General features: G+C 52.3%; 1 protein-coding gene and 1 non-coding gene across 4 annotated transcripts; one reads left to right on the top strand and one right to left on the bottom strand.

Moving 5' to 3' along the window:
• Positions 1-3,404: 3,404 nt before the first annotated feature.
• LOC116647775 lies at positions 3,405-3,506 on the bottom strand. Its single transcript, XR_004302380.1, has one exon. It is a non-coding gene; the product is annotated as a U6 spliceosomal RNA (small nuclear RNA).
• A 662-nt stretch (positions 3,507-4,168) lies between these two features.
• LIG3 (DNA ligase 3) lies at positions 4,169-25,010 on the top strand. Of its 3 annotated transcripts, XM_032428482.1 has the most exons (21): positions 4,171-4,399; positions 6,530-7,080; positions 9,506-9,649; positions 11,444-11,641; positions 12,608-12,759; positions 13,665-13,831; positions 13,944-14,021; positions 14,471-14,639; positions 16,168-16,323; positions 17,956-18,087; positions 18,467-18,546; positions 19,459-19,546; positions 19,919-19,996; positions 20,324-20,447; positions 21,024-21,166; positions 21,504-21,578; positions 22,006-22,152; positions 22,685-22,892; positions 23,201-23,268; positions 23,443-23,514; positions 24,235-24,339. In XM_032428482.1, exons 2-20 carry the CDS (start codon positions 6,534-6,536, stop codon positions 23,497-23,499), a joined length of 2,811 nt encoding a protein of 936 aa, XP_032284373.1. In that variant the 5' UTR covers positions 4,171-4,399; positions 6,530-6,533; the 3' UTR covers positions 23,500-23,514; positions 24,235-24,339. The 3 variants fall into 3 exon arrangements, with proteins under 3 accessions (XP_032284375.1, XP_032284373.1, XP_032284372.1); XM_032428481.1 differs by lacking the exon at positions 23,443-23,514 and having other exon boundaries at positions 24,235-25,010; XM_032428484.1 differs by lacking the exons at positions 11,444-11,641; positions 23,443-23,514 and having other exon boundaries at positions 4,169-4,399; positions 24,235-25,010.
• The last annotated feature ends 52 nt before the right edge of the window (positions 25,011-25,062 follow it).

The raw sequence follows: 25,062 nt of genomic DNA, 5'->3' as shown, positions 1-25,062 counted from the left end.
GCGCACAGCACGGAGTCAGCTTGGGATTCTCTCTCCCCCTCTGCCCCTCCCCCTGCTCCCCCTCTCTATCTCTCTAAATAAAATCCTAAAAAAAAAAAAAGACTTCAATAAAAGTGCTCACTGGAAAAATGCACTTACAAATATTTACATGAGGGGCGCCTGGGTGGCTCAGTTGGTTAAGCATCTGCCTTTGGCTCAGGTCATGATCCCAGGGTCCTGGGATTGAGCCCCGCATCAGGCTCTCTGCTCCTCGGGAAGCTTGCTTCTCCCTCTCCCACTCCCCCTGCTTATGTTTCCTCTCTCGCTGTGCCTCTCTCTGTCAAATAAATAAAATCTTTAAAAAAAAAAAAAAACACAAATATTTACATGAATACTTGGTTACTCTTTCACTGTTACCACCCAAGCTGCCCTCATTTCCCCCTTGTGTTAAGTCAACTTAGTATTCAACTGACTGACCCCCCAGACTCTACACAGCAGCCAGACATAGCAGTCCCGTTAAAACGCAAGTCTCTGCTCAATACAATCCACTAGCTTCCCATTTTACCTGCGATAAACGGCAACATCTCTGTTTACAAGGCCCTCTAGGGTCTGTCTCCAGATACCCTACTGACCTCATCTCTAGCTCTTCTCCGGCGGCTGTAATCACACCCATATCCTTGCTGATCTCCTAACATGACTGACACATCCTGGCCTCTGGGCCTTTACTTGATGTTCCCTGTACCCTAGAACACCATGCAGGCTCTCAGTCATCCTGTTCAGTCTTTACTCCAGTGTCACCTGGGGGGGGGGGTGCCTTCCTGACCTCTGTGTTTAAAATGGCAACTCCCCCACCCCCACCCTGCCTGGCACCTCCTATCCTCCTCTGCTTTCTTTTTCTCCATAGCATTCATCATCAGAGTACATACTATGCATTTTATTTACTGTTTATTATCTATCTCCCACACCTAACCTCTGAACTCCTTGAGGAGAGATTTTTTTTTTTTTTTTTTTTTGTCTTTTGTTTCACTGCTATTCCACTTCCTGGAATAGTGCCTCATACAGAGGAGGCATTCAGTACTTGCCTGATGGATTCAACCCTGCAGTGGTATGAATGTATCCAGGCTGGGGAGTAGAGGGGAATGTACATTTACTGAAATACTGCCAAGTGCCAAGCAGTTCCCAAGTTAATACCAATCATATCATTTAACTGTCACATCCAATCCTAGAAGGTATTTTTATCCCCATTTCCCCATGAAAACTGAAGCCCAGAGAAGTTAAGAAAATAGACAAAGATTACACAGCCAGTGGTGGAACATCATTCAAACCTAACTCTGTGGTTCTAAAGTCCTGCTATGCCTAGTGCACATTACTTCATTCTTCTTGGTTGCAGTTCCCACTTCTCTAATGAAATGCAACTGCCAGCTTTCACACCTAGTTCCATTTTACAGTGGGGAGATGGGAGAGGTGGGGGTGAATCAAAAAGATTCGGGGTTCCTTGGAGCTGTAATCAAGCAAAACAAACATTAAGAGCCTGAGTCTTGGTAGGAATGCAAGCTGGTGCAGCCACTCTGGAAAACAGTATGGAGGTTCCTCAAAAAGTTGAATAGAGCTACCTTACGACCCAGCAATTGCACTGCCGGGTATTTACCCCAAAGATACAAATGTAGTGATCTGAAGGGGCACGTGCACCCCAATGTTTTAGCAGCAATGTCCACAATAGCCAAACTGTGGAAAGAGCCTAGATGTCCATCAACAGATGAATGGATAAGGAAGATGTGGTATATATATACAATGGAATATTATGCAGCCTTTAAAAAAATGAAATCTTGCCATTTACAATGATGTGGATGGAACTAGAGGGTATTATGCTAAGCGAAATAAGTCAATCAGAGAAAGACAAGTATCATAAGATCTCAAAGATATGAGGAATTTGAGAAACAAGACAGAGGATCATAGGGGAAGGGAGAGAAAAATGAAACAAGACGAAACCAGAGAGGGAGACAAACCATAAGAGACTCTTAATCTCAGGACACAAACTGAGGGTTGCTGGAGTGGAGGGGGGTGGAAGGGATGGGGTGGCTGGGTGATGGACACTGGGAAGGGTATGTACTATGGTGAGCGCTGTGAATTGTGTAAAGCTGATGACTTACAGACCTGTACCCCTGAAACAAATAATACATTATGTTAATTTAAAAAATTAAAATAAAAAAGAGCCTGAGTCTTTTTGCTCATTAACATCAAACACTGTCAAAGTTACAATGTAATAAACATCCTTCTGAGGGAGCTGATCACTTTCAGAGTTTCATTCATTCCATTCACTCATGAGTTTATTTATAAATACTTGCTGAGCGCCTACTAAGTGCCCAGTACTACACTGGGCATTGAGGATAAAGAGATGCATAAGGCCCAGATGTTACCCTCCACAAACATTTGAAGTTCAGCGTAGTGCTGTCCAATAGAAGATCATGTGAGCTGAGTATGCAGTTTTACAGCTTCTAGGCACTACATTTTCAAAAAAGTAAAACAGTTGAAATTAATTTTAATAATATATTTTTATACAGCCCAACATATCCAAGATATAACTTTAATAGGTAAATCAACATAAACATACTATTGATATCTTAGTCTTTTTTTTTTGTTTGGCAGCACATCGCTGAAATCAGTGTACATTTTGCACATACAGCACATCTCCATTTGGACTAGCCACGTTTCAAGAGCTCGATAGCCAAAAAAAAAGAGCTCGATAGCCACATGTGGCTAGCAACAACAGCATTTGACAGCACAGGGTTAGGGAAAAAGGTAAAGTCAAGGGGATTCTCAAAACAATGTAGTCAATGCAATGATAGGAGAATGACTCAGGATTACTCAACTGCCAGGTAGGACTTGAGCCTCCAGGGATCTTCCAACCCCAAAGACCTTGTTCATTCTGCAGCACATTAGAGACTTTGCTCCACTACAAACAGTGGGATTGTGGTTGTCCTCAGCTAACCAACCAACCTTAATATATCCAAACAAAACTCATCCTTTTATCTCAAATACCTACTTCTCATTTTGTATTTCAGTTGATGGCATCATTATCTACCTGCTCACTCAAGTCATTCTCATTTCATCTTCAGGTAAATGAGTAGTACTTTGTCTAGAAGATAATTTAAAATCCAAATATTTAGTATTTTTTAAAAATGCCTCTTCCTCTCCATCCCAACTAACTGAGCATGTTCAGGCCACTTTCATCTCTCACATGGATCACCACAAGAAACTTTTTTTTTCCAGCTTTATTGAGATGTAATAGACATATATCACTACATAAATTTAAGGCCTACATAGCATAAAGGTTTGACTTACATACATTATGAAATGAATGCCACAGTAAGTTTACTTAGCATACACCACCCCATATAGATACAATAAAGAAAAAAATCTTCCTTAATAATATGGAACTCTTCAGGAATTTGTAGGTCATGCTTGCACGGGGCCACGCTAACCTCTGTACGTTCCAATTTTAGTATATGTGCTGCCCCAGCAAGTACCAAGAACCTTTTAATTTCTTCCCTTGCCTCAGTCTCTCCCCTACCCAGCCTCAAAAGTAGTTACTATTCCATAAAGCCCTTCATGGTTCTCCATCCCCTACATAATAAAAGCCAAGCTCTTTTCCACATAGCACAGAATTCCCTCCAGAATCTGATTTTGGCTTACCTAACAATTTCCGATTGTGTGCTGCTCCTAAACCCCCGAACTCAAACTCTCTTACGTTCTCTGAGCCTGCTACTCTTTTGTAAAAATAGCCATCCTAATCCCTCAAAAAGTTGACCTGAGGTTTAAAATGACACTACACTTTGAACAATACAATACTCTCCCCATCACTCCTTTACACTTTAAATCTGTATCTATGTATCCAGTGCCTCTTTTCAACTCAATACTATTTGTTGAATACACTACGTGCTAGGCACTGTGCGGGACACAGGACAGAGGGAATACAGAAAAATAGGTTGAAGGGCGCATTCTTTGCCTTCCCCAAGCTCATTACAATACACTTTCTCAACCATTATCGTTAAGAACTGGATCATCTCTAACATCATGAACAAATCTGGGGGTCCTCCGGAAGTTCAGGCCGGACTGAGACCCCAGCTGACACCACGTGACCGCATCTCCGCTTTCTTCCGCCGCCACACGGAGCCGGGAACCACCCTAAGCCCCATCCAGGTTCTCAAAGCCTCACTCCGCCTAACCTGACCACCGCCCACGTGGCAGGCGGGGGGCGGGGACGCGTAGAGCAGCTTGGGCCCGGACCTCTGCGCTTGCGCGCTGCGGCGGGCTCAAGGACCCGGATTTAAAGAGACAGGCGCCACAACCGTCGTGGCGGCGCGCTGCCTGTGGGCGCCCGCTGCGAGGCCTGCGGTGTGCGCCGGAATTGGGAAGGCAGGTGAGGAGCAGGCACGGCAGGGCCGGGCAGCGGGGAGGGAGGAGGCCTGGGGCTCCGGGGACTCGGGGCTCGGCGCGGCCTGGGAGCTGGCCCCCCTCGGCTCCTCCCCCGCGCGCCCGCCCGCCGAGCCCCGAGGCACACCCTCCGTGACGTGGCTGCCCCCCGGGAGCCCACGGGGGTTGGCCCGTAGCTCCCCGGGACCCCCGCGGCTCCGCGAGTGGGAGGGTCCCACGGGGCCCCTGTGGGTCCGCTCTGGCCGGCCCGGGTCTGCACGCTGGCCGCGCCGAAGCCGGTGCTCGTTGGTGCGAGCTCGGGAGCCTTTCTCTGCCCGCCGCGTCCCCTTCCCCAGCCCCGGGCAGTATCCTTGCGCCCCCGGCCTGCCCGAACCGAGGGACTCGCTTCCCCGCCTCCTCCACGGGCGTCCCCGGGCGTCCGCGCTGGCCAGTAGCCCCTGCCCACTCCTGGAAGGCGTCGGGGAAGATCTCTCCCCCCCCCCCCCCCCCGGGAACTGCGGCCGCAGGGCGCTCGCTTCCCGCCCGGGCTGCGTTGGGGCCCCAGCGGTTTCCTTCTTGACCACCTTGGAGGAAACGCTGAGCCGCGGCCGTTGGGGGCTGCGGGGCAGACGGGCTTGCTCCGAACAGCACGGTGCCTCCTCGTGGCCCAGCGCGGCCTGGGCCTCGGGCCCCGCGGAGGGTGGGGCGCTGCGAGGCGCTCTCAAGTCGGCTCTTTGGGGAAGGGGGGGGCGCTGCCCAAACGCTCTCCTGAGGACAGGGTGGAAACCGAATTCGTTCTGAGCTCCTCTGATGGACCTGCCGGACTCACATCCCTCACCTCTGTAGTTCTTGAACTTCTCGGGGTTATAGACCGTCTCTCCGACAAAGTGTACATTTATGAATTATGTGCATTTTGTATACATTTTCAGGGAGTTCCGAGTCCACCCCCCCCCCAGCCCTTCCAAGGACTCATTTTAATTTTCCCAGTCATCCCGTGAGGTAGGTATTATTCTCCATATTTAGAAATGAGAAAACTGAGACGCAGATGAGTTAAGGGAGTTCTCAAAAATAACAGTCCCTAAACTGAACAGTCACAGTCGCACTCCCATCCCGGATTCCGATCCACCTGCTTTCCTCTACAGGAAGTAAAGCCTGCTTGTCGTTATAAACCAATAACAATTTCACTGCAAAGCATATGCAGGCTAGAAATAATTTCCAGTATATTTAAAATTAGAACAATGAAGATACTTGAGAAAATATGAATATAAAAAGGTGGGAGGATACCGTGTGGACATAATCCCTGCTTCCATTTGGGGTGATTTATCAGTTCCTTTGATTTCTTGCCATCCAGTTGCTTCAGCATTCCCCAATTCCCTGGAGGCGATACATTATGAACAGGCTAATTGCACATAGGGAGCCTCTGCTTAACAAATAACTGCTTTACTGATGGTAATAAGAACTAATGTGTCCTGAACCTGTGCTCTATGCCCAGCTCTGTTCTAAGGGCTTTACTCTTAGAATGACAAGTTAGGTAGTTTTGTTATCCACATTTTGACAGTTGAGGAAATTGAGGAAGGGAGAGGTTAAGTAACCTACCAAGGTCACACAGCTAATGAGCTAGGATATGAACCCAGGCAGTCTGGTTCTAAGTTCTATTTAATTGCCTCTCAAAATAGGTCATCTGATTATATCACAGATCTATATAGTGACTTAATTATTTTCTGAGGATGGCATATATGTTCTACTTCACGTTAAAAACTTCACGAATATCATGTAATTTTTCTTGGTGACTAAAAAGAAACTTAAGGATCTTGTAATACTTAGGAGTCATCATCCATTCTAAGTATCAGGTATTGCTGATGGCCTGAGAAAAGCTTTTATGTTATTTGGATTTGATTCTCTCAATTGTGATTTACTAGATGTACATGTGTACGTTAGATATTTGAACACCCTTCTGCAAACTGAATTTTCCTGTTCTGGAACTCTTCTTCATCCTGTAAGGCAATAAATCTTTAATACTTTGGGAAATGTTTGGTTAGTCAGCATGGACTGTATTAGGACTCTGGGCTTTGGGGAAGGTGGCAGCCTAGCTCCTCATTTATATCTCACTTTTCTTGCATCTCACTCTTTCACGCAGCTGTATGACTTTGACTTTCAAGATCCTCTTCCCACCAACCCTCCGCGCACTCGGGCGAAAAGAACTGTGCCTATTCCGACAGCAACATCACTGGCCTGACAGAAGACAGTTCAGGCATTGGTCAGAAACAGATCTGCTTCATGGGCCCTGCCTCCAGAGAAGAAAGCCTGCTCTGTCATTCCAGGAAGGCCATCTAAGACCACGTGCCACCTGCCTTGTTTTCTTGCCAGGGGCGCATGTGGGACTCTGCAGTGGCCCCTGTGAGATGGCCGAGCAACGATTCTGTGTGGACTATGCCAAGCGCGGCACGGCGGGCTGCAAAAAGTGCAAGGAAAAGATTGTGAAGGGGGTGTGCCGGATCGGCAAAGTGGTGCCCAACCCCTTTTCAGAGTCCGGGGGTGATATGAAAGAGTGGTATCACATTAAATGCATGTTTGAGAAACTGGAGCGGGCCCGGGCTACCACAAAAAAAATCGAGGACCTCACAGAGCTGGAAGGCTGGGAAGAGCTGGAAGACAATGAGAAGGAACAGATAAGCCAGCACATTGCAGGTGGGTAGGGATTACTGCTTTTTCACCATAATGGTGCTGAGAGAAAAAACGAGAAGGAGAGTAGAGTCCCATTTTTTTCTTCCTTCCTTCTTTTTTGTTTAGTTTTTTTGTTTAATTTTTTGGAAAGAATTTCAAACTCACAGAAGAGTTGTGAGAATAAAAAAAGAAAAAAGAAAGCTCATTTTTTTTTTTTTTAAGATTTTATTTATTAGAGCATGAGCAGGGAGGAGAGGTAGAGGGAGAGGGAGAAGCAGGCTCCCCGCTGAGCGGGGAGCCCAATGTGGGACTCAATCCTAGGACCCTGGGTTCATGACCTGAGCCAAAGGCAGTCCCTTAACCATTCACGCGCCCAAGAAAGCTCACATTCCTTTTACCTAGTCATACCTGTTAACATTTTGTTCTCTTTGCATTATCATTTGTGTTCCTACATGCACTGTTCCTCTTTCCACACATGCACAGCTTGTTTTTTTCCTGAACCATTTTAGGGTAAGTTGCACATATTATGGCCTTTGCCTTTAAATACTTAAGTGTGTATATCTTAAGAATAGGAATATTCTCTCACCTGACCATAACACAGCAATCAACTCTGGTAAATTGATCCTTCATGTAATACTTTAATGCACCATTTGTATTCCAGTTTTGTCCATTGGTCAAACAATATCTTTTGTAGCTTTTTTCCCCTCCACTGTAGAATCCCAATCTGGGATCGGGTATTGCATTTTGTTGTCTCTTTGGCCTCCTTTAATCCGGAACATTTCTAGTCTTTCTTTTATGACATTGATATTTTTGAAGAGTAGAGTACCTACCATCACCCCCTCTTATCTTTCAGTGTTTATCATACGGGCTCACAGATTACTTTTTCCTGGTGGCTTATAATTTTACTGTATTTTTTTTTAAGATTTTATTTATTTATTTGACAGAGACACAGTGAGAGAGGGAACACAAGCAGGGGGAGTGGGAGAGGGAGAAGCAGACTCCCCGCTGAGCAGGGAGCCTGATGTGGGGCTCGATCCCAGGACGTTGGGATCACAACCTGAGCCGAAGGCAGACGCTTAACGACTGAGCCACCCACGCGCCCCTAATTTTACTGTATTAATTCCATACTTAATTGTCCCATGTTGGGCCACTTGGGAAACCCTTTGAGCTGGTTTCTGTGTCCTGGATGCTGCCTCTTTTTTTTTTTTTTTAATGTTTTAAAGTACTTCTTTACTTTCTAAGCATAAAAGTATGCTCTTAGGCTTACCTTACTTTTCTTTTTTTTTTTAAGATTTTATTTTTGAGTACCCTCTACACCCAACGTTCAGCTCGACTCACAGTCCCAAGATCAAGAGTCATGTGCTCCACCGACTGAGCCAGCCGGGTGCCCCTCTTAGGCTTACCTTATATGTATTCTACCACAACTCTGGAACCAGCCATTTCTCTGAAGAATCCTGGTTCCTATTACTGGGGGAATGGCTTTTGAGACCAAAATCTAGATGCTTTGTTGCCATGAGGGGTCTTTGCTTTTAAGCCCTTTCAGCAGACAGAACTAGAAAATACATGTTTACACACAAAACACATGCATATACACGCACAGATGCATATACACGCATACATACACATTCACGTGTGTATATTTTAAGAAATCTTACACCGAAACTTCCAAATCCAGTTAGTCCTTTATGATCTTCCATGTGCTCATCTTTAAAGTAATATTCATATCTTCAATTAAGTATAGTTCTGGTCACTGTGGGAGAACTCTGGCAATGGCTTAAAAATGGGCAAAAAAATAAAAATGGGCACCTGTCTATCATTGTTCTTTGAGAGGAGAGACTTCCAGGAGAGAAAGCTACTTTGCATATACTTCTTTCTCAAGCTCCCTGTTCTGCCCTGCCCTGACTTGGCCATAGGCCCCAGCCTTTGCCACTTCTTGACTAATCTCCTTCAGAGGAAGAGAAAAACAAGGTAGAGTCAAACTCACACAGCTCAAAAAACACAGTGGCTGGGACTTTCCCTGCCTGTGCCAACCTGATATGCTCTGTTCTCCATCTTCATTTTACTTTCTTGTTCATCTATAAATTGGGGTTAATTCCATGGAGCTGAGGTCCCCAGGTTTTATCTTTGGAGATGTGTGTTCTGATTTTTCCCAAATCTGGAGATCATTATATATGGGATAAGAGGTGGAAAGTGCTGATGAAAATATAAGTTACTAATAGAAGTAAAGAGTAATGGGGTCTTTTGTCCCACGAACCACCCCCCCCCCCCCCAGGACTGTCTTACCCACTGCCTCCACTCAAAAAGATCAGCCAGTCCACAGGCAGCCTTGGAGTAATGCAGTGGTAGTAACTTATCAGCAAGGCTGTAAGAGCAGTTGTTAAATGCTTTGGAAGCTTTTCTCAGGGATCTTTCACTGAAACATACTTTCCCTTTTTGGGGGGTCCTACAGATCTGTCTTCTAAGGCAACAGGCACACCAAAGAAGAAAGCCGTCGTGCAGGCTAAGCTGACAGCCACTGGCCAGGTGACCTCTCCAGTGAAAGGTGCCTCACTTGTCACCAGTAGCAATCCCCGGAAATTTTCTGGTTTTTCAGGTGAGAGATTAGAGATACTTTAGCTCTATGGTCCTTTTAATTTGGAATCCTATTTGGGATTCTGGCTAAGAGTGAAAATTCCGTGCTATCTAGCCTCATTCATAATTCGCTTCCCTCTGAGCAGAGGCAGGTAATGGCTTATTTTCAACATTCCACTGGTATAGCGTTTTTTTGTATACGTTAATCTCTATTGCAGCAAAAGATGTTTGTGTTTTCAAGACTTTTTTCCGCTTGAAGTAGTCACCTGGGTCAGATGGAGATGATTATAACCTGCCCTATAACTTCCTTATATTTTGGTAATGAAAGGATTTTAAGAAATTGCATCCCTAAACTTGCCCAAACCAGAGATGAAAGTATGGAAGATGTCCTGCATGGCTTTTACGTAACAGGTAGCATTGGACTAGGGGCTTTTATCTATGTAGTTTCGTCTGTTCTTCAGTTAACCTTGGGAAGTACTTTTATAAAGCCCATCTTACAAATGAGAAAGCTGATGTCTGGTTCATTATGGAGTTAGCATTGACGCTGAGGTCTGTTTAACTCCCAACACCTGTGCTCTTTTACCCTGCACTCTGTTGCCTCTTTTATTTGGAGACATTCTTGTGACTGACTCAGGTAAAGAAAGTAAAGCCAAACACACAGACTCAGAAGTTGTGGAGAGGTGGCTTTAAGTGCGTGAAAGAAGCACAGACTTGAAGTTGGGAGACCTGGGTTCTGGTCCCAGTGTTGTCACGTGACAGCTTGCTCAGTGGGGCAGGTGGCTTTACCTCGGAGCCTCTGGCCGCCTCTGCGAAGGGGAAACAGTGACACCTGTGTCCTTTACCCTGCAGTATTTGCACGAGGAGTGCTGGAGAGATCGCAAAAACAGTGCCTGATTCTTCTGGGGGTTTTGTTATTTTTAAAACTCTGCGGTTTGTTTTTTGTTTGGTGGTAGGCCAAAGCCAGAAATACAGAAGAGTCCGGGTGGCAACAAGGACAGCACGTTCCTGGAAGGGTCTGGATCCTAGGGAGGGAAATTTGGGAGGAGCTGAGAGAAATGGGGTGTTCTAAAGTCTTGCAACCTGCTGAACATCGACACTTTGGAGATTTTGTCCCCTAAAAATCCTCTTCAGACGCCAGGTCAGAGATGAGAATGGATTTATAACTTACAGACCCCAGACAAGAGGAAGCGTACATCAGCAGCCTGCTCGCGGATGGCTCTGCCGCAAGCTTGCAGAATGAAACGTGCTTTGTGAAGGAGGGGAGAGAGGATCACTCAAGAGTTGTAGAGCTATTTCGGGGTGTCTGGAGGAACGTCTTGCTCGCTGACTACCTTTATTTTGGCACTAAGAAGTGGTGGGGATGTGGGAGTGGCAGAGGCCTGGGAATGCCTTCTTTCAGGCCTTGGGCTCCTCATAGTGAGAAGAGATTGAACCAGGTCATCTTTAAGGCTTCTTTGAGCCTGACAGTCTGCAACAGGGACAGTTTCCCACCAACGAACATGTCCCTTGGCTTCTATTTCCATTCTCATCCCCACTTTTCTGGGGGCAGCTTTACCACTGCTCTGAGGTCCGCTTATTCTGTGCAGCACTTGTATAAAGAAGCTGGGCCTCTGCAGGTGCGAAGCCATTGTCTCTCTGCTGCTAACAGCTGTGATGCCTGGGGCCCCGCCCGCGGGACAGGTGAAGGTCTCCACCCCGCCGGGCCGTTCTGGGCAGTTGAGTGAAGCTCCGTATAGAGTGCCAGCTCAGTGCTTACTAGTTTGCCTGCCTTCTCAGCAAGGCAGATGAATCATCGCGATGTTTTTCTCTCCAACAGCCAAGCCCAACAACTCTGGGGGAGCCCACTCAAGCCCTCCCCCTAAGGCAAGTCTGTCCTCAAGCAGATGTGACCCCAAGCACAAGGATTGTCTGTTTCGCGAGTTTCGGAAGTTGTGTGCCATGGTGGCTGAGAATCCTAGCTACAACACGAAGACCCAGATCATCCAGGACTTTCTTCGGAAAGGTTCAGCAGGAGGTGGGGCCTAGAACATCCTGGATGGGCTTTTCCTCTGAAGAGCTCAGAGCCATGGCCGGTTTCATGGCTGTGAATTGTACAGCTGCACGGGGCTTCATGTGTGGTTTAATCCTCTGTTAATGCCATCTTGAAATTCCCTCTCTCTCTTTTTTTTTGAAGTTTTTTTTTTTTAAAGGTTTTATTTATTAGAGTGAGTGCACACACGAGCGCGGGCAGGGGGAGAGGGAAGAGCAGACTCCCCTCTGAGCAGGGAGCCCGATTCGGGGCTTGATCCCGGGACTCCGGGATCACGACCCGAGCCAAAGGCAAACACCCAACCGACTGAGCCACCCAGGCGCCCCAAAGATTTTTTATGTTTAAGTAATCTCTGCACCCGACGTGGGGCTCAGACTTAAAACCCTGAGATCAAGAGTTGCATGCTCTATCAACTGAGCCAGCCAGGTGCCCCTTGAAATTCTTAATAATTTTGAACAGAGCCCTGCATTTTTACTTCTTATTGGGCCCCACAAAGAACGCAGCGAGTTCTGCTCAGAGCACATTGGTATCGCTCTTCTTCTGCCCTTACTTTATCCCCAGGAGGCCAGAAGAACGTACTGCATTTGACGAAGAGGAAAGTTTCCTATCCTGCACGTTTGATCAGGTTTTTGTGACCCACGTGCACAGGTGGAATAGAATCTTCCAGCTCTTTGATTCATCTGACAAATCATCACTGAGCATGTGTAGTGTGCTCCTCACCAGGGACACTGAACTGGAAGTGTGGCCCTGCCCTGTGGGAGCTCAGCCGGAGGAGGTAGACACGGGAGCCATGAGCCACCAAATGCTGTGGCCTCTGCCACTGTAATGAAACTCGCAGGGCATTGTGGCAGCCCAGACAGCGATGTAGACCCCTCTCTCAGTTCCTTGAGTTTATGTATGTATTTGTTTAAGCTCCATTTCTGAAGAAGGTCTCCGTTCTTCTGTCTCCAGATGGTTTCCACGGCGATGTGTACCTGACAGTGAAGTTGCTGCTGCCGGGTGTTATTAAGAGTGTTTACAACTTGAATGATAAGCAGATCGTGAAGCTTTTCAGCCGCATTTTCAACTGCAACCCAGATGATATGGCACGAGACCTAGAGCAGGTCAGAGGAAAGGGAGGGTAGGCAGCGTTCCAGGTGGGGTTCTGCCAAGCCAGGCACCTGCAACCTCTTTTTTTCTGGTTGGGGCACATACTGTTTTGGGAAACTGAAACCCGTTTGGGCAAGCTTCCTTTATGAGAGCTGAATGTGAGGCGACAGGCGTCAGTTGCACAAGGCTCCGAGGACTGCGGTCATACTCCTGCAGAGCCCCGAGAGGCCTGGATCTCGAGGGACAGGATTTCAGACCTCCCACAGTCTCTCCTGGGCTTGCTGTTCTGGATGCAGCTTTTTCTTGCTTTTTTCCAGTACAACTTGGTATAACATTCAGTTTTTGTTTTTTCATGACTCCAGCTTGGGCAGCATGGAAAGTTTCTATCCAAGCACCTCCCCTCCCCAATCTGATGACCATATTTGTTTCTTAGTTCAAATTCTTTTTTTAATATTTGGGGGGGGGCAGTGGGGGAGGGGCAGAGGGAAAGAGAGAATCTTAAGAAGGCTCCACACCCAGCGCGTGAGCCCGACGGGGGGGGGGGGGGGGGGGCGGCGCTCAATCTCACAACCCTGACTAAGATCATGACCTGAGCCAAATCAAGAGTCAGGCACTTGATTGACTGAGCCACCCAGGTGCCCCCTAGGTTCAAATTCTAACAGGAATCAAATTGGTTCAGTCCTGGATTATTCCTTGCGTCACCTCTCAGCCAAGGCAGGTTGGTGGCCAGATCCTATGGTGGATAGAGATGCCCTTTCCAGGAACTGTGGGCGGGATAGATTCTCCAAGAATGAGATTAATATATGTGAGGTGGGGACAGAAGTGATGTTTGAAATCTCTGGTTTACCTTTAGTCCTGGGGGCTTGGGGGATACACTCGGCCACTCTGGGGTTGCAGCCATTTTGATTTTTGGAGACAGGGCGACGTGTCAGAGACAATCAGAGTCTTCTTTGAGCAGAGCAAGTCTTTCCCCCCAGCTGCCAAGAGCCTCCTTACTATCCAGGAGGTGGACGAATTCCTCCTTCGGCTCTCCAGGCTCACCAAGGAGGATGAGCAGCAACAGGCTCTGCAGGACATCGCCTCCAGGTGGGGGAGTTGCCCGATGGGCGATGGGCTTGGGGAGATGGAATCACCAGGAAAGGAAGGTTTGGGGGTCCAGAGCTCTTCAAAGACCAAGTTGAATGTGCCTCACCCCTAGGTGTACAGCCAATGACCTCAAGTGCATCATCAGGTTGATCAAACATGATCTGAAGATGAACTCAGGTGCAAAGCACGTGTAAGTACCGGCTCCTCTCTGACAGCCAAGCTGCCCACTTCCTTCGTTGCCAACTGGTGTCAGGGCTTTGGAGTCCCAATCTGGATTCAAGTCCTGATTCTACCTTACTCCTTCCTGCACAGCCCATCACTTGACCTCGCTCAGCCTCCCTTTTCTCATATAAAATGTCACAATACTCTTCTCACGCAGTTGAAAGTATGGAATATGTTCAGTAAATCGAGTATGAGTTGCTTGCCCCCTCTTTGCTAAGGCAGCCTCCACGTAGACCCAGGATCTCAAAATTGCTGAGTTTTCCAAGAGCATTTTCCCCTTCGGAAGGCTTGAGACAGGGAAACATAAGCCTTCCCCCTATATTGAGATCCCTCCTGTCTGCGAGAACTGACCGCTATCTAAAGCAATGAAGTCAAAGGCAGTGGTTCTTGTTTCTTTGCTCCTGTCTGCCTTGACAGGTTAGATGCCCTTGACCCCAATGCCTATGAAGCCTTCAAAGCCTCGCGCAACCTGCAGGACGTGGTGGAGCGGGTCCTCCGCAATGAGCAGGAGGTGGAGAAGGAGCCAGGCCGGAGACGAGCTCTGAGCGTCCAGGCTTCCCTGATGACGCCAGTGCAGCCCATGCTGGTAAGGCTGCTGCTCCAGCCCCGCTTTGTCCAGATGCTCCGACCTTCCTTGAGGGCTGGGGCGGCAGCGGGGGGGTTGGGTGGGGAATGCGGAGGAGTTGGGGCCGGGCACGGAGCAGATGCGGAAGGGTATGTGTCAGCGGGTCTGTAGAGGCGGAGGAGAAGACAGTGTGGTTTAGTAGAAATGTCTGCACTCGAGGCCCAGCTCGGCCAACAGCAAGCTGTAGAGTCTTGAAGGAGTTGCTTAGCCTTTCTTGGTTTTTCATTCCTTGCGTGAATGATGTATGAAACTTTCTGAAGCATCCACCTAGAATGGTTTACCGATCGTCTTTCCTGTAGATGGGTGGATGTGTTAAGTAACTCCCAAGGTTCTGTGACCTACCCCAGAGTAGCTCTGAGAGAGGCAGAGCCCAGCTTCCTAGGACAGGGGGCCTTGGCCTCTTTCTTCTGGAAAGAAGAAGCTTAAGCAATGAAGACCAGGTGTGACCGAGATCATCTTGAGCCTCTGCTCATTTTGTGAGAACTGGGATTTCCTTTCTGCTTAGGTTTTTCTGTGCGACGGGGGCCCCCACCAGTGCTGCCCTGCCTAGTGAGAGCCTTGGGGCTGCTCCCGTGGGGTGCCATGCCTTTCCTGAGCCCTTCTCGTGCGTTACATACTACAGCCTTCCGTTAGGCTTCTATGTTTGGGCTGGGGAAGTGTCCTCTCTCACCCGGAATGTGGGAGAGCCAGCCCCCAAATAGTGGGATCTTCATCCCGGGGACAGGGCTCCTGGCACCTGCAGTTGTGGCCTTTCTGACTTTTATAGGGACTCTTCTTGGAGTCTCTTCTACAGCCTGTCATTTATTCCAAGAGGCATGGGTTAGATCGCTTCGTGATGAACCGCACAGGCTTTGGAGTTGGGCCTAGCTGCGAGCATCCTTCCTGCCCTTCACGAGCTGTATACCGTTAAGTGAGGACTTACGCTCTTCAAGTGTCCGTTTTCTCATCCATAAAATGAAATCAGTGTCTCTTCCGTAAAATAGCACATCGAGGATGCAGTGAATTAAACCACCCCCCCCCCAGGATGGTCGGTGATCATCAGGTTGAGTCAGGATGGCGTTGGGATGTGCAGAAGCCCTCCTGGGTCCTGTCCTAATGATCCCCGACCTCTGCCGCCCTGCCAGCCTCCCTGTCACCTACACTCTCTCCTCCCCTCTGCGTACCGCATTTAATAGCAAACCAGGGCCCTGCAAGATCCTGAACTACTGAGAAAAAAATGAAATGCTGTTTCAGTGGAATTTTATTTGCTCTAACATGGATCGCATTTGTGGTCCTCAAAAAGCCAGCTCCCGTGTCCGCTGCAGCGACGCTGTAGTCCAAATAGGGCACTGCCTAGCCTTGTCCACTCCCCTCGCCTCTTCAGCGGCCTGGCCCGAGGGTATCCTCTGGTCGGCAGGCCCCGGGACCTGGACTCTGGGGCTGTCCTTGCTGAGCAGCCCCCATTGAAGAGCACCTGTAAGTCTCCAGGCTTTTCTTTCCCCACCCCAAGGCCGAGGCCTGCAAGTCCATCGAGCACGCGATGAAGAAGTGTCCTAACGGCATGTTCTCTGAGATCAAGTACGATGGGGAGCGAGTGCAGGTGCATAAGAAGGGGGACCACTTCAGCTACTTCAGCCGCAGCCTCAAGCCTGTCCTGCCTCACAAGGTAGGGGTCCCTTCCTCTCTGCGGGGACTGCCTTTCCCTTCCTGCCCCTAAGAACCTCAAGGCCAGGCTTCCTTGTAGTGATTTCAGCTCCGGGACGCAGTCGGGTTTATTCTGTAGTTGTTGAAGGAATGTATTTATTTTTGGAGTCTTAAAATGAAGGGCTGCTCCGTGGGGACAGCCGAAGAGCCCAGACTTGGGTTAGCACAGAGCCCACAGTGATGCTGGGATAGGGAGCTCACCTGGCAAGTGACTCGCAGTGCTTGTCTTTTGTGTTTCCATGTCCTGTGTGCTCCCCAGTGCTAAATCACTGCTCGGGGACAGAGGGCTGTGAGCTTGTCATTCATGAGTCTGTTTGATAAAGCTTTATCGAGGGCTCAATCTGGACCAGGCACTGTTCTCAGTAGTGGGTGTGCGGCAGTGGATAAAGGACAGAAGTACTTAAAGGCTCACGTTCTGATGTAAATGCAATCTAGTGGGGACATAGGAAAGTGCAGACTCCTATCCTTTGTTAAGGCGCATTAAGAACCTTGCCCCTCAGTCCTTCTCAGCCCCCAGGGCCTCTGTGAGTCTTTGGACTCTCCTCAGGGCGGAGCAGTGGGGACATTTGGCCCCAGTAGCTTGTGAGCGATGGGACTTTCTGTGCTAGGACCGGCTGCATTCCTCAGAGCCCTGGGGGTGAGGGGATGAGTTGCATGACTCGGTGCTGCCCTCACCCTTGCCTTCCCGCTGGAGCCCTTCATTCCAGGTGTCCAGAGGAGAGCTAAGCACTGGCCTCCGCGGGGCCCCGGAACTGCTCCCGGGGAGCTGCCCAGGGGGTACCTCTGTTACACAGAAGTTTGGGCCCAGCTTTTCAGAGTTAGAGCCCTTTCCCTGCTCTCCCTCACCGGCTGTCCCTGGTCTCTCCTGTACTTGTGGTTTGTAAAGAGCTGGATTAGGGATTGATGCCGAGCGGGACGGCGGGACAGACCTCTCCTGTCCCTGCTCTGAGCACACCTGTGTGCCCTGCCCAGGGGAGGACTCGGGCCCCAGTCATGCTCTCTGACCCTCACGGCTGGCATCACTTGGCAGGGGCCGCCCTGGGTTCCAGTGGGACTACCCCCTGTCTGGAACTCTCAGAGACTGGGCTTCTGCCTGTATCAGGAAAAGCTCTGGGTTGCAAACATCCGCTCTTACTCAGTTCGAAGATGGCTGTGGGTTCCGAGCTCCCGCTCGGAGACCCTCCTGTTTCCTTGCTGCTCCTAAGGGGGTTCATATCCTCCTTTCCATCCATCTTTTTGTAGCTCACCTGTTCTCTCCCACAGTTGTCTGCCTGCCCGTGTTTCCTCCTCCTTCCACGTTTGTGTGCCCCCACCCCCTCCTCCACATACTCAACTCCCTGTTTCTTCCTTTTTCCTCCCAACTCTCCTCCATGGCCCAGAGTGGCTCCATCCAGGCCGACCTCTTCCTGGGCCTCAAACACTCCTCTCCTCTCGTCTCGGTGGCTGCTAAGGTCTCGGTCTGTTTTGCACATGAGTTTGGCTTCCGCATGTTGGTGTTCTGTGTTCCTTCTCGGGCCTGGCTTTCGCTTTCTGGCGTGGCTTTAGGTGTGCTGCCTGTTCCTCCCTCACCTGAGTCCCCTTTCTGCCCCCCCAGGTGGCCCACTTCAAGGACTACATCCCCCAGGCTTTCCCCGGGGGCCACAGCATGATCTTGGACTCTGAGGTGCTCCTGATTGACATGAAGACAGGCAAACCGCTGCCCTTTGGGACTCTGGGAGTGCACAAGGTACTGGCTCAGTGCCAGGTGTGCAGGAGTGAGCGGGTGTGTGCATGTGTACACGTGTCTGTGTGCGCTCTTGCTCTCGACGGAGGGGAATCCGTCACCCACTTGGGGTGGGGCTTATTCTTTGTTTCTGGACTGTTTCTGAATTTAGCCCTGAGTTTACATGTGTTTTTTGTTTTTTGTTTTTTACATAAAAGGAGCTAGTATTGGGGACTCAGAATCGGGTTGGTTTCCATTTAGGACCATCTGCCAAGTGCCCTTGTGGCCCAGGGGCTTCCAAGCACATACAGGAAGGACTGTTCTGTCCAGAGCTTCACGGGTCCATGTTTTACACTTGCTTATTTTTGGCCTCGTATATCTATGACCTCCTTTTCCCTTACAGAAAGCTGCCTTCCAGGATGCTAATGTTTGCCTATTTGTTTTTGATTGTATCTACTTCAATGATGTCAGCTTGATGGACAGGTGAGAGATCTGTTTTTGGTTCCTGGGTTGAGAGGTGGGGGTTCAGACTGGACAGGAGGGAGGGGAAGAGGCTGAAGCCTGTGCTGCTTTGTGCCCAGGAACTGGGGAGGAGGGAGCCGAGAGGTCGCACACTTGCCACACAACTCCTCAACTCACTGGGAGAGCCAGTTTGCTGACTGGATTTCCTGAGAGCTTAAGTCAGAGAGGAAACCCAGATCCCCACAGAAGTTTCTGTGCTCCAGCAGAGTGGACTGTTGAGAGAAACAGACTGTGAACAGTAGAGGTTTTCAGTTTCTCTCTCCACAAACAGCACCCATGGGGGCATGAGGCAGGTGCTTTTCAGCTCAGGTTTTGCTTTTGGCAGTGTCCGCCAGGAAGCTGGGGACTAGAGGAGGCCTGGCGGTGGGACCGTCTGAGGGAGAACTAGCGGTCTTGACTTCACTGCATGCAGATTCTTGGGCCTGAGAAACCAGGATTGGCCCCTTGCACATCTAGACATGTGTCCCTGCCCCCACCCTCCCACACTGGCCCTGTCACTGAGGGGGGTGGGGGGAGGAGAAAGGGGGAAAGGGAGAGACTTGTCAGGACTTCGGTCCTGAGAACCAACCAGCCTTGGGCCTGGGGGCAGGGGGGCAGCTGCATGGATGAGAAATGAGAGTGGGAGTCATTTTTCATATGGGACCAGACGGTCTGGGCTAGAGGCCAGTTCTCCCGCAGCTCCGTGACAGAAACAGGAACTACGAGGATGAAGTGGCTTCGTACCACAGCTCACGGTTGTCCGTGTTCAGTCACGAGGGAGCCCTTGTTGCCCCCGACAGGCAGAACTGTGAGGCTGGGGGGCTTCCCTCCTCAGCACTCCTTATGGGGGTGGGAGGGGCCCGACCTGACCTCAGCTCTCTCGTCCCCCATTAGGCCTTTGTGTGAGCGGCGGAAGTTTCTTCATGATAACATGGTTGAAATTCCCAACCGGATCATGTTCTCAGAAATGAAGCAAGTCACTGTGAGCAAAGACCCCACCCCAGACAGCAGCCTGGTGGTTTGCAAGCAGGGCAGAGAGCCCCTTGGTCAGATGTGACGGGGAGAATGAGTCCTCATTTTCTCCCGGGGCTGTCACTGTGTGTAGGTTGTCTGAGTCCCCACCTACGAGGGCAGGCCCTGAAACATCCTTCCTAGCTGGGCTCCCCGTGTCTCAAGGCTGCAGCCACTTTCTGGTTGGGAGAACGCCTGCTTTGCAAGCCCTTTGCCCAGTGTGTTCAAGTCGGGGTGTTTGCAGCGGGCGCTCTGCTAGTGTGCGAAAGGGAACCACCTCCACCTCCCCGCCATGGTGCTCTCTGTTCTCACACCAACTTGAGCATCTCTCTGTTACCCTCAGAAAGCTGCGGACTTGGCCGACATGATAAACCGGGTCATCCGAGAGGGGCTGGAAGGGCTGGTGCTGAAGGACGTGAAGGTGAGCCGCCCACACCCTTTGCTTGCTTGCTCCCACAGGCTCTCGGCCCCCCCAGCCTTTCCCGCCCTGGCCAGCAGAGGGCGGTGGCGGTCTGAGGCGGCCAGGGCTGGGGGGCCGCAGGGCCACCTTTCCAGGGCCTGATGGGCTCTGTTCTGAATCCGCCCTGGATCCGGAGGATGGGTTTGTGTGTGTTCCCTGGGCCGGGAGCTAAGGGCTCTTGCTCAGAGTGGCCTGGGCACTTTGGTAAAGCTGAAACGTCGAGGAGGTAAATCTCGGCCTCCTGGAGTTCTCATTCTAGTTTGAGGTCTCTCTCTGCTCTTCCCTCAGGGTACATATGAGCCTGGAAAGCGGCACTGGCTGAAGGTGAAGAAAGACTATTTGAACGAGGGGGCCATGGCGGACACAGCTGACCTGGTGGTCCTTGGGGCCTTCTATGGGCAAGGGAGCAAAGGTAAGGATGGCCTCGGCCCCTGGGGCGCTGCTTCTGTGAAAGGCACCACTCAGGGTGTAGCTGGCCTTTTTACTGGTGTGGTCTGCCGGCATGGCCGGTCCTGCCTCCCACGGTTGTGGGGTCAGGGGCCCTGACCCAGCCCATGTCACCTCAGGCGGGGACATCTGACAGCTACAGACTTGGGCAGGGAGAGGTCAGGCAAGAATATCCCATGCTCTCTGGCACAAAGAAGCCCACTGTCGGCTAGTTTCTGGGGGCCTGGCCACTTTCTCCTCAGGGAAAACCTCAAAAATCTGACTGGGGGGGAAGGTGCGCAGTCTTGAGTTGACAGTGTGCCAGACGCTGTTTAATTTTTTTTTTATTCCTCACCAGAGTCTGACGAGTTATATACGATTATCCCCAGTTTACTGAAAAGGAAAATGGGGCTTGTAAGGGTTAAACTTGTACAGTTAGTAGGAGGTAGACCTAGGAGGTGAGCTCGGCGCTCTGATGCCAAGGCTCAGGCCTCTCCCCTCCAGCAGGCTGCCCCTCACCGGGCCTCCATCCACAACTTAACTCACCCCCCTCCGCTCGCAGGTGGCATGATGTCCATCTTCCTCATGGGCTGCTATGACCCAAGCAGCCAGAAGTGGTGCACAGTCACCAAGTGTTCGGGAGGCCACGATGATGCGACCCTTGCCCGCTTGCAGAAGGAACTGGACATGGTGAAGATCAGCAAGGTGAGCAAGGGAGCTGCTTGGCCCAGGCCTCTGGACTGGACCCTGTCACCGAGCCTCGCTGTGCTTGGCAGACGACAGGGATCGTCTGTGTCCGCAGAAGGAGAGCCGCTGCTTGGCCGTGAGAGCAGCGCAGTAGGTCTTCCGAGGCTTTGCGCGCCCCCCTTGTGGAAGCTGGCCCGCATGCCCCCCAGCGACGCCCTCGGGGCAGGGAGGGTCCCATGGGGTGAGGTTCAGCTTTTTGTGAAAAGTCACCTCTTCACACAAGCCCCTGACAAAGGGGGGTTCACGTTTCATTTTGGCTTGGGAACGGCCCAGGACAGCATCTTTTTTCCTCCAGGATCCCAGCAAGATACCCGGCTGGCTGAAAGTCAACAAGATCTACTATCCTGACTTCATAGTCCCAGACCCAAAGGTACCAGCCCAGTGGCCTGGGCTCCCCCAGCCCACAGAGTGAGCTTGCCGCCTCTCTAGCGCCACAGACACGCCCTCTGGGCCTCACTGACTGTGTCCAGCCCAGGATGGGGGTCTGGACTGTTCCGCCAAGGGATGGGCCAGTCAGCACTGAGGAATCGCCCTTAGTGTGGGCAGGAGGAGAGGAACTGTCCCCTAGACACACACAAATGGTTTGCTCTGGAGGCAAGTGGGCCCATTCCTTCCACGCACTGACGGAGGAACTGGGGCCCCAGAGGGGGGCTGGAACTTGCCTCGGGTCACGGAGCAGCAGCAGGCGTGGTGGGACTAGGGCCCATCTCCCGGCCGTCGGCCGGCGCCGGTCTGCATTGCTTCTCGCTGGTTGCGGGCAAGCCTGCCTCCCTAACCAGCGACTGAACTCCTGACAGAAAGCTGCCGTGTGGGAGATCACGGGGGCCGAGTTCTCCAAGTCTGAGGCGCACACGGCCGATGGGATCTCCATCCGCTTCCCACGTTGCACCCGCATCCGTGATGATAAGGACTGGAAGTCTGCCACTAACCTCCCCCAGCTCAAGGTGCCAGCTTCCCTTGCACGTGTGTCCTCCACCCCCGTCCCAGCCTCGCAGCCCTGGCTCTCTGGCCTGCTCACGCGTTCTCTCCTTTTGTGTGCGCGTGCCCGCAGCACCGCCCCACCCCCCCCCCCCCCCCCCCCCCCCCCCGCCCCCGTCGCCCCCCGCCCCCCCCCCCCCCCCCCCCCCCCCCCCCCCGCCCCATCCGCTGAGACGGGGCTAGGAGGGCAGTAGCGGGAGAGCCGCCGGCCTCAGGGCCTCGGAGGAGGGACCTCTGCGGCTCTCAGCCTCCGCCCTCCTGCTCAGGCTGGGCCCCAGGCTCTAGTCTGCGTTGCTGATAAGAACCCGGGGACGAGAACAGTGATTTGCACTGATGATCCAAGAAATGGAGTTCAGAAAAGCTCCAAGAAAGCCAGCTTCTGTCCCTTGCGCTTTGTCTCTGCTCTTTGTTCCTTGGCCACATGGGCCTCCGTCCCGCCTCAGAGGCCAGTGGCTGGGAAGGGGGTGAGCGCCGCTGCGGTTGTCTGTTGCCCCCCAGGAACTGTACCAGCTGTCCAAGGAGAGGGCCGACTTCACCGTGGCGGCCCGAGAGGAGGGGAGCTCCACCACCGGGGGCAGCAGCGGAGAGAATGGGGGTACCTCGGGGCCTGCGGGGGCTCGCAGGGCCTCCAGGGCCTCCCCGAAGCAGCCCTCCACCAGCGCCAGGAAGGCAGGAGGGAGGCTGAGTGGCCCCAGCAGCAGAGGCGGTAAGAGGAGGGAGGGGGTGGGGTGGTGAAGCGCGTGCCGCGGGGGCAGAGCTCACAGGACAGAGCACGAGGTTCGCTGGGCCCACCACGGCAGACCCAGACCGCATTCCTGTGGCGTGTCCAGCCGCGGGCCCCCCCATCTGCTCAGCCCACCTGCGTGCCCGGCCCCTGGGGGAGCGTCCGTGTGACCCCGGGGAGAAGCCGCCTCCGAGCCAGAGGCCGCCTCGGCTCCCAGCAGAGCCAGGGCCTGGCCCTTGCGTCGGCTGCCCCCCGCCTTCCGAGCTCCCATCCCGGCCTCTCCCCCGCAGGCCAGCAGCTGACCTTGAAGGCGGGCCAGAAGCGGAAGGCCCCTGAGGAGACCCCGTGCCCAGCCAAGGTAAGGGGAAGAGTGCCGGCGGCCCGGGGCTCTGCCCATGGCCACGGAGAGGAGCGGAGGCCTTGTGAGGTGTTGTGGGGATGAGCGGCCAGACACACACCCCCCCCGCCCCCCCAGCCCGGGCAGGCCCTGCAGGACGGCCGCTCCACCCTGTGCCCTCCCGTTGCCTTGCAGAGGCGGCCGGCCAGCCCGCAGAGCCGAAGGAGAGCCGCGCCAGCGGGCGAGAGCTAGAGCGGCCCAGCCTAGGTGACAGAGGCCGCAGGCTGCCCCCGGGCTGCTGGTCCTGAGTCACAGTTTACATTAAAGACAGGGGACAGAGCCCGGTCTGGGTGGTGCGGCTGCGTGAGTTTGTGCTCAGGGCCCAAGGAGACCCAGCCTGCGGGGAGCGAGTGACTGTCCTCCTAACCGCCGCGCTGTCCCCTGGTGCCCGCCCATTAGTGTTTGGTTTGAAAACAGTTGTTGGGCCCCTCCTGGATGCGGAAATTAGGCTCAGCCCTGGGGGGGCTGCTGGCCCAAGGGTACAGAGAGGTACACACTGGCGCTCTGTCCGTGTGGTGGAGCCACACGGTCCTCCTGCCCCCCAGCCCAGTCCCCAGCAGAAGCAGGCAGCCTTTCCCATCCTTTCCCTACCTGAAGCTCCTGCCCCCGTGCACGGCAGAGCGGGGCTGACCCCCAAGTCTAGCTACCTGTGCGCGGCGCACTGCCCCGTCCGCCGGCACCCAGAGGCCAAGAGCCACCGGCCCTGCCCACTCGATGGAGCCCGGATAGACCCCCTCTCCTCTTCTCCAGCTCCCCAGTGTGGGGACCCACCAGCGCTCCCTCCTTTTCCTCTAGACCGGGGGGTGGGGGGTGTCCTCTGGAGTGGCTGGGGGACTGGGGTTTTGATGCCCGGTCCTTCCCTGCAGTCCGCTCTGAAGGAGGTGGCGGCCCCCTGCCGGCCCTGGGCTGACGGCTGTGCGTTCGCAGGTGCTGCTGGACATCTTCACTGGGGTCCGGCTCTACCTGCCCCCCTCCACACCAGACTTCAGCCGCCTCAGACGCTACTTCGTGGCATTCGACGGGGACCTGGTGCAGGAATTTGACACGGCCTCAGCCACACACGTGCTGGGTAGCGGGGACAAGAACCCTGAGGCCCAGCAGGTCTCCCCGGAGTGGATTTGGGCATGTATCCGGAAACGAAGGCTGCTGGCCCCCTGCTAGGACCGCGGCCCTCCCTTGGCCTGGGCCGCGCTCACTGTGCCCCGGCTGCGGCGGGCGGGCGATGGCAAGGACACGGGGGGAGGGGATGGCCTTTCTTCTCCAAGCAGTGCGTCTTCCAGAACCCACCAGCCATGCTTGGTCTCCTCCCGGCCAGGACTTCGGGGACTTCGGGCTGTGGGTGCCGCCAGGGAAGTCCGTGTCTCCTGCTGGTTCACCGTAGATCTTTCCTATCTGGGTGCTGGTTTGGTTGTCTTTTTGTTTTCTTTTAAAAGAAGCTTTTTTTTCTATAAATAAAATATCTTGCAGTTACCCCGTCCTCCACCCCTTCTCCCCCTGTCATCCCCCTAGTGGTAAGGCACAGAGTGACGCTGAGCTGTTGAAGCTCCGTCTGCAGAGCCACCTGCCCCTTTACTTGCAGGTTCCTTTTAAAGTTGTATTTAAAAGATTGCCCTCAGAAATGCTGCTTCTATTTGGCAGGACTTGTATTCAGCTTGACCCTTTCTGCCGGGAATGAAGCCTCCTTTGAAAGAAAACAAAATGAATTTTATGACTTAATTCTCTTGTGTTCTCTTACAGGGTGTGGGTCCCAGTTTG

This window comes from Phoca vitulina, unplaced genomic scaffold, assembly GCF_004348235.1.
Source record: "Phoca vitulina isolate PV1807 unplaced genomic scaffold, GSC_HSeal_1.0 scaffold40, whole genome shotgun sequence".
In the NCBI taxonomy this organism is placed as follows: domain Eukaryota; kingdom Metazoa; phylum Chordata; class Mammalia; order Carnivora; family Phocidae; genus Phoca; species Phoca vitulina.
This window is presented reverse-complemented; position numbering and strand designations above follow the sequence as displayed.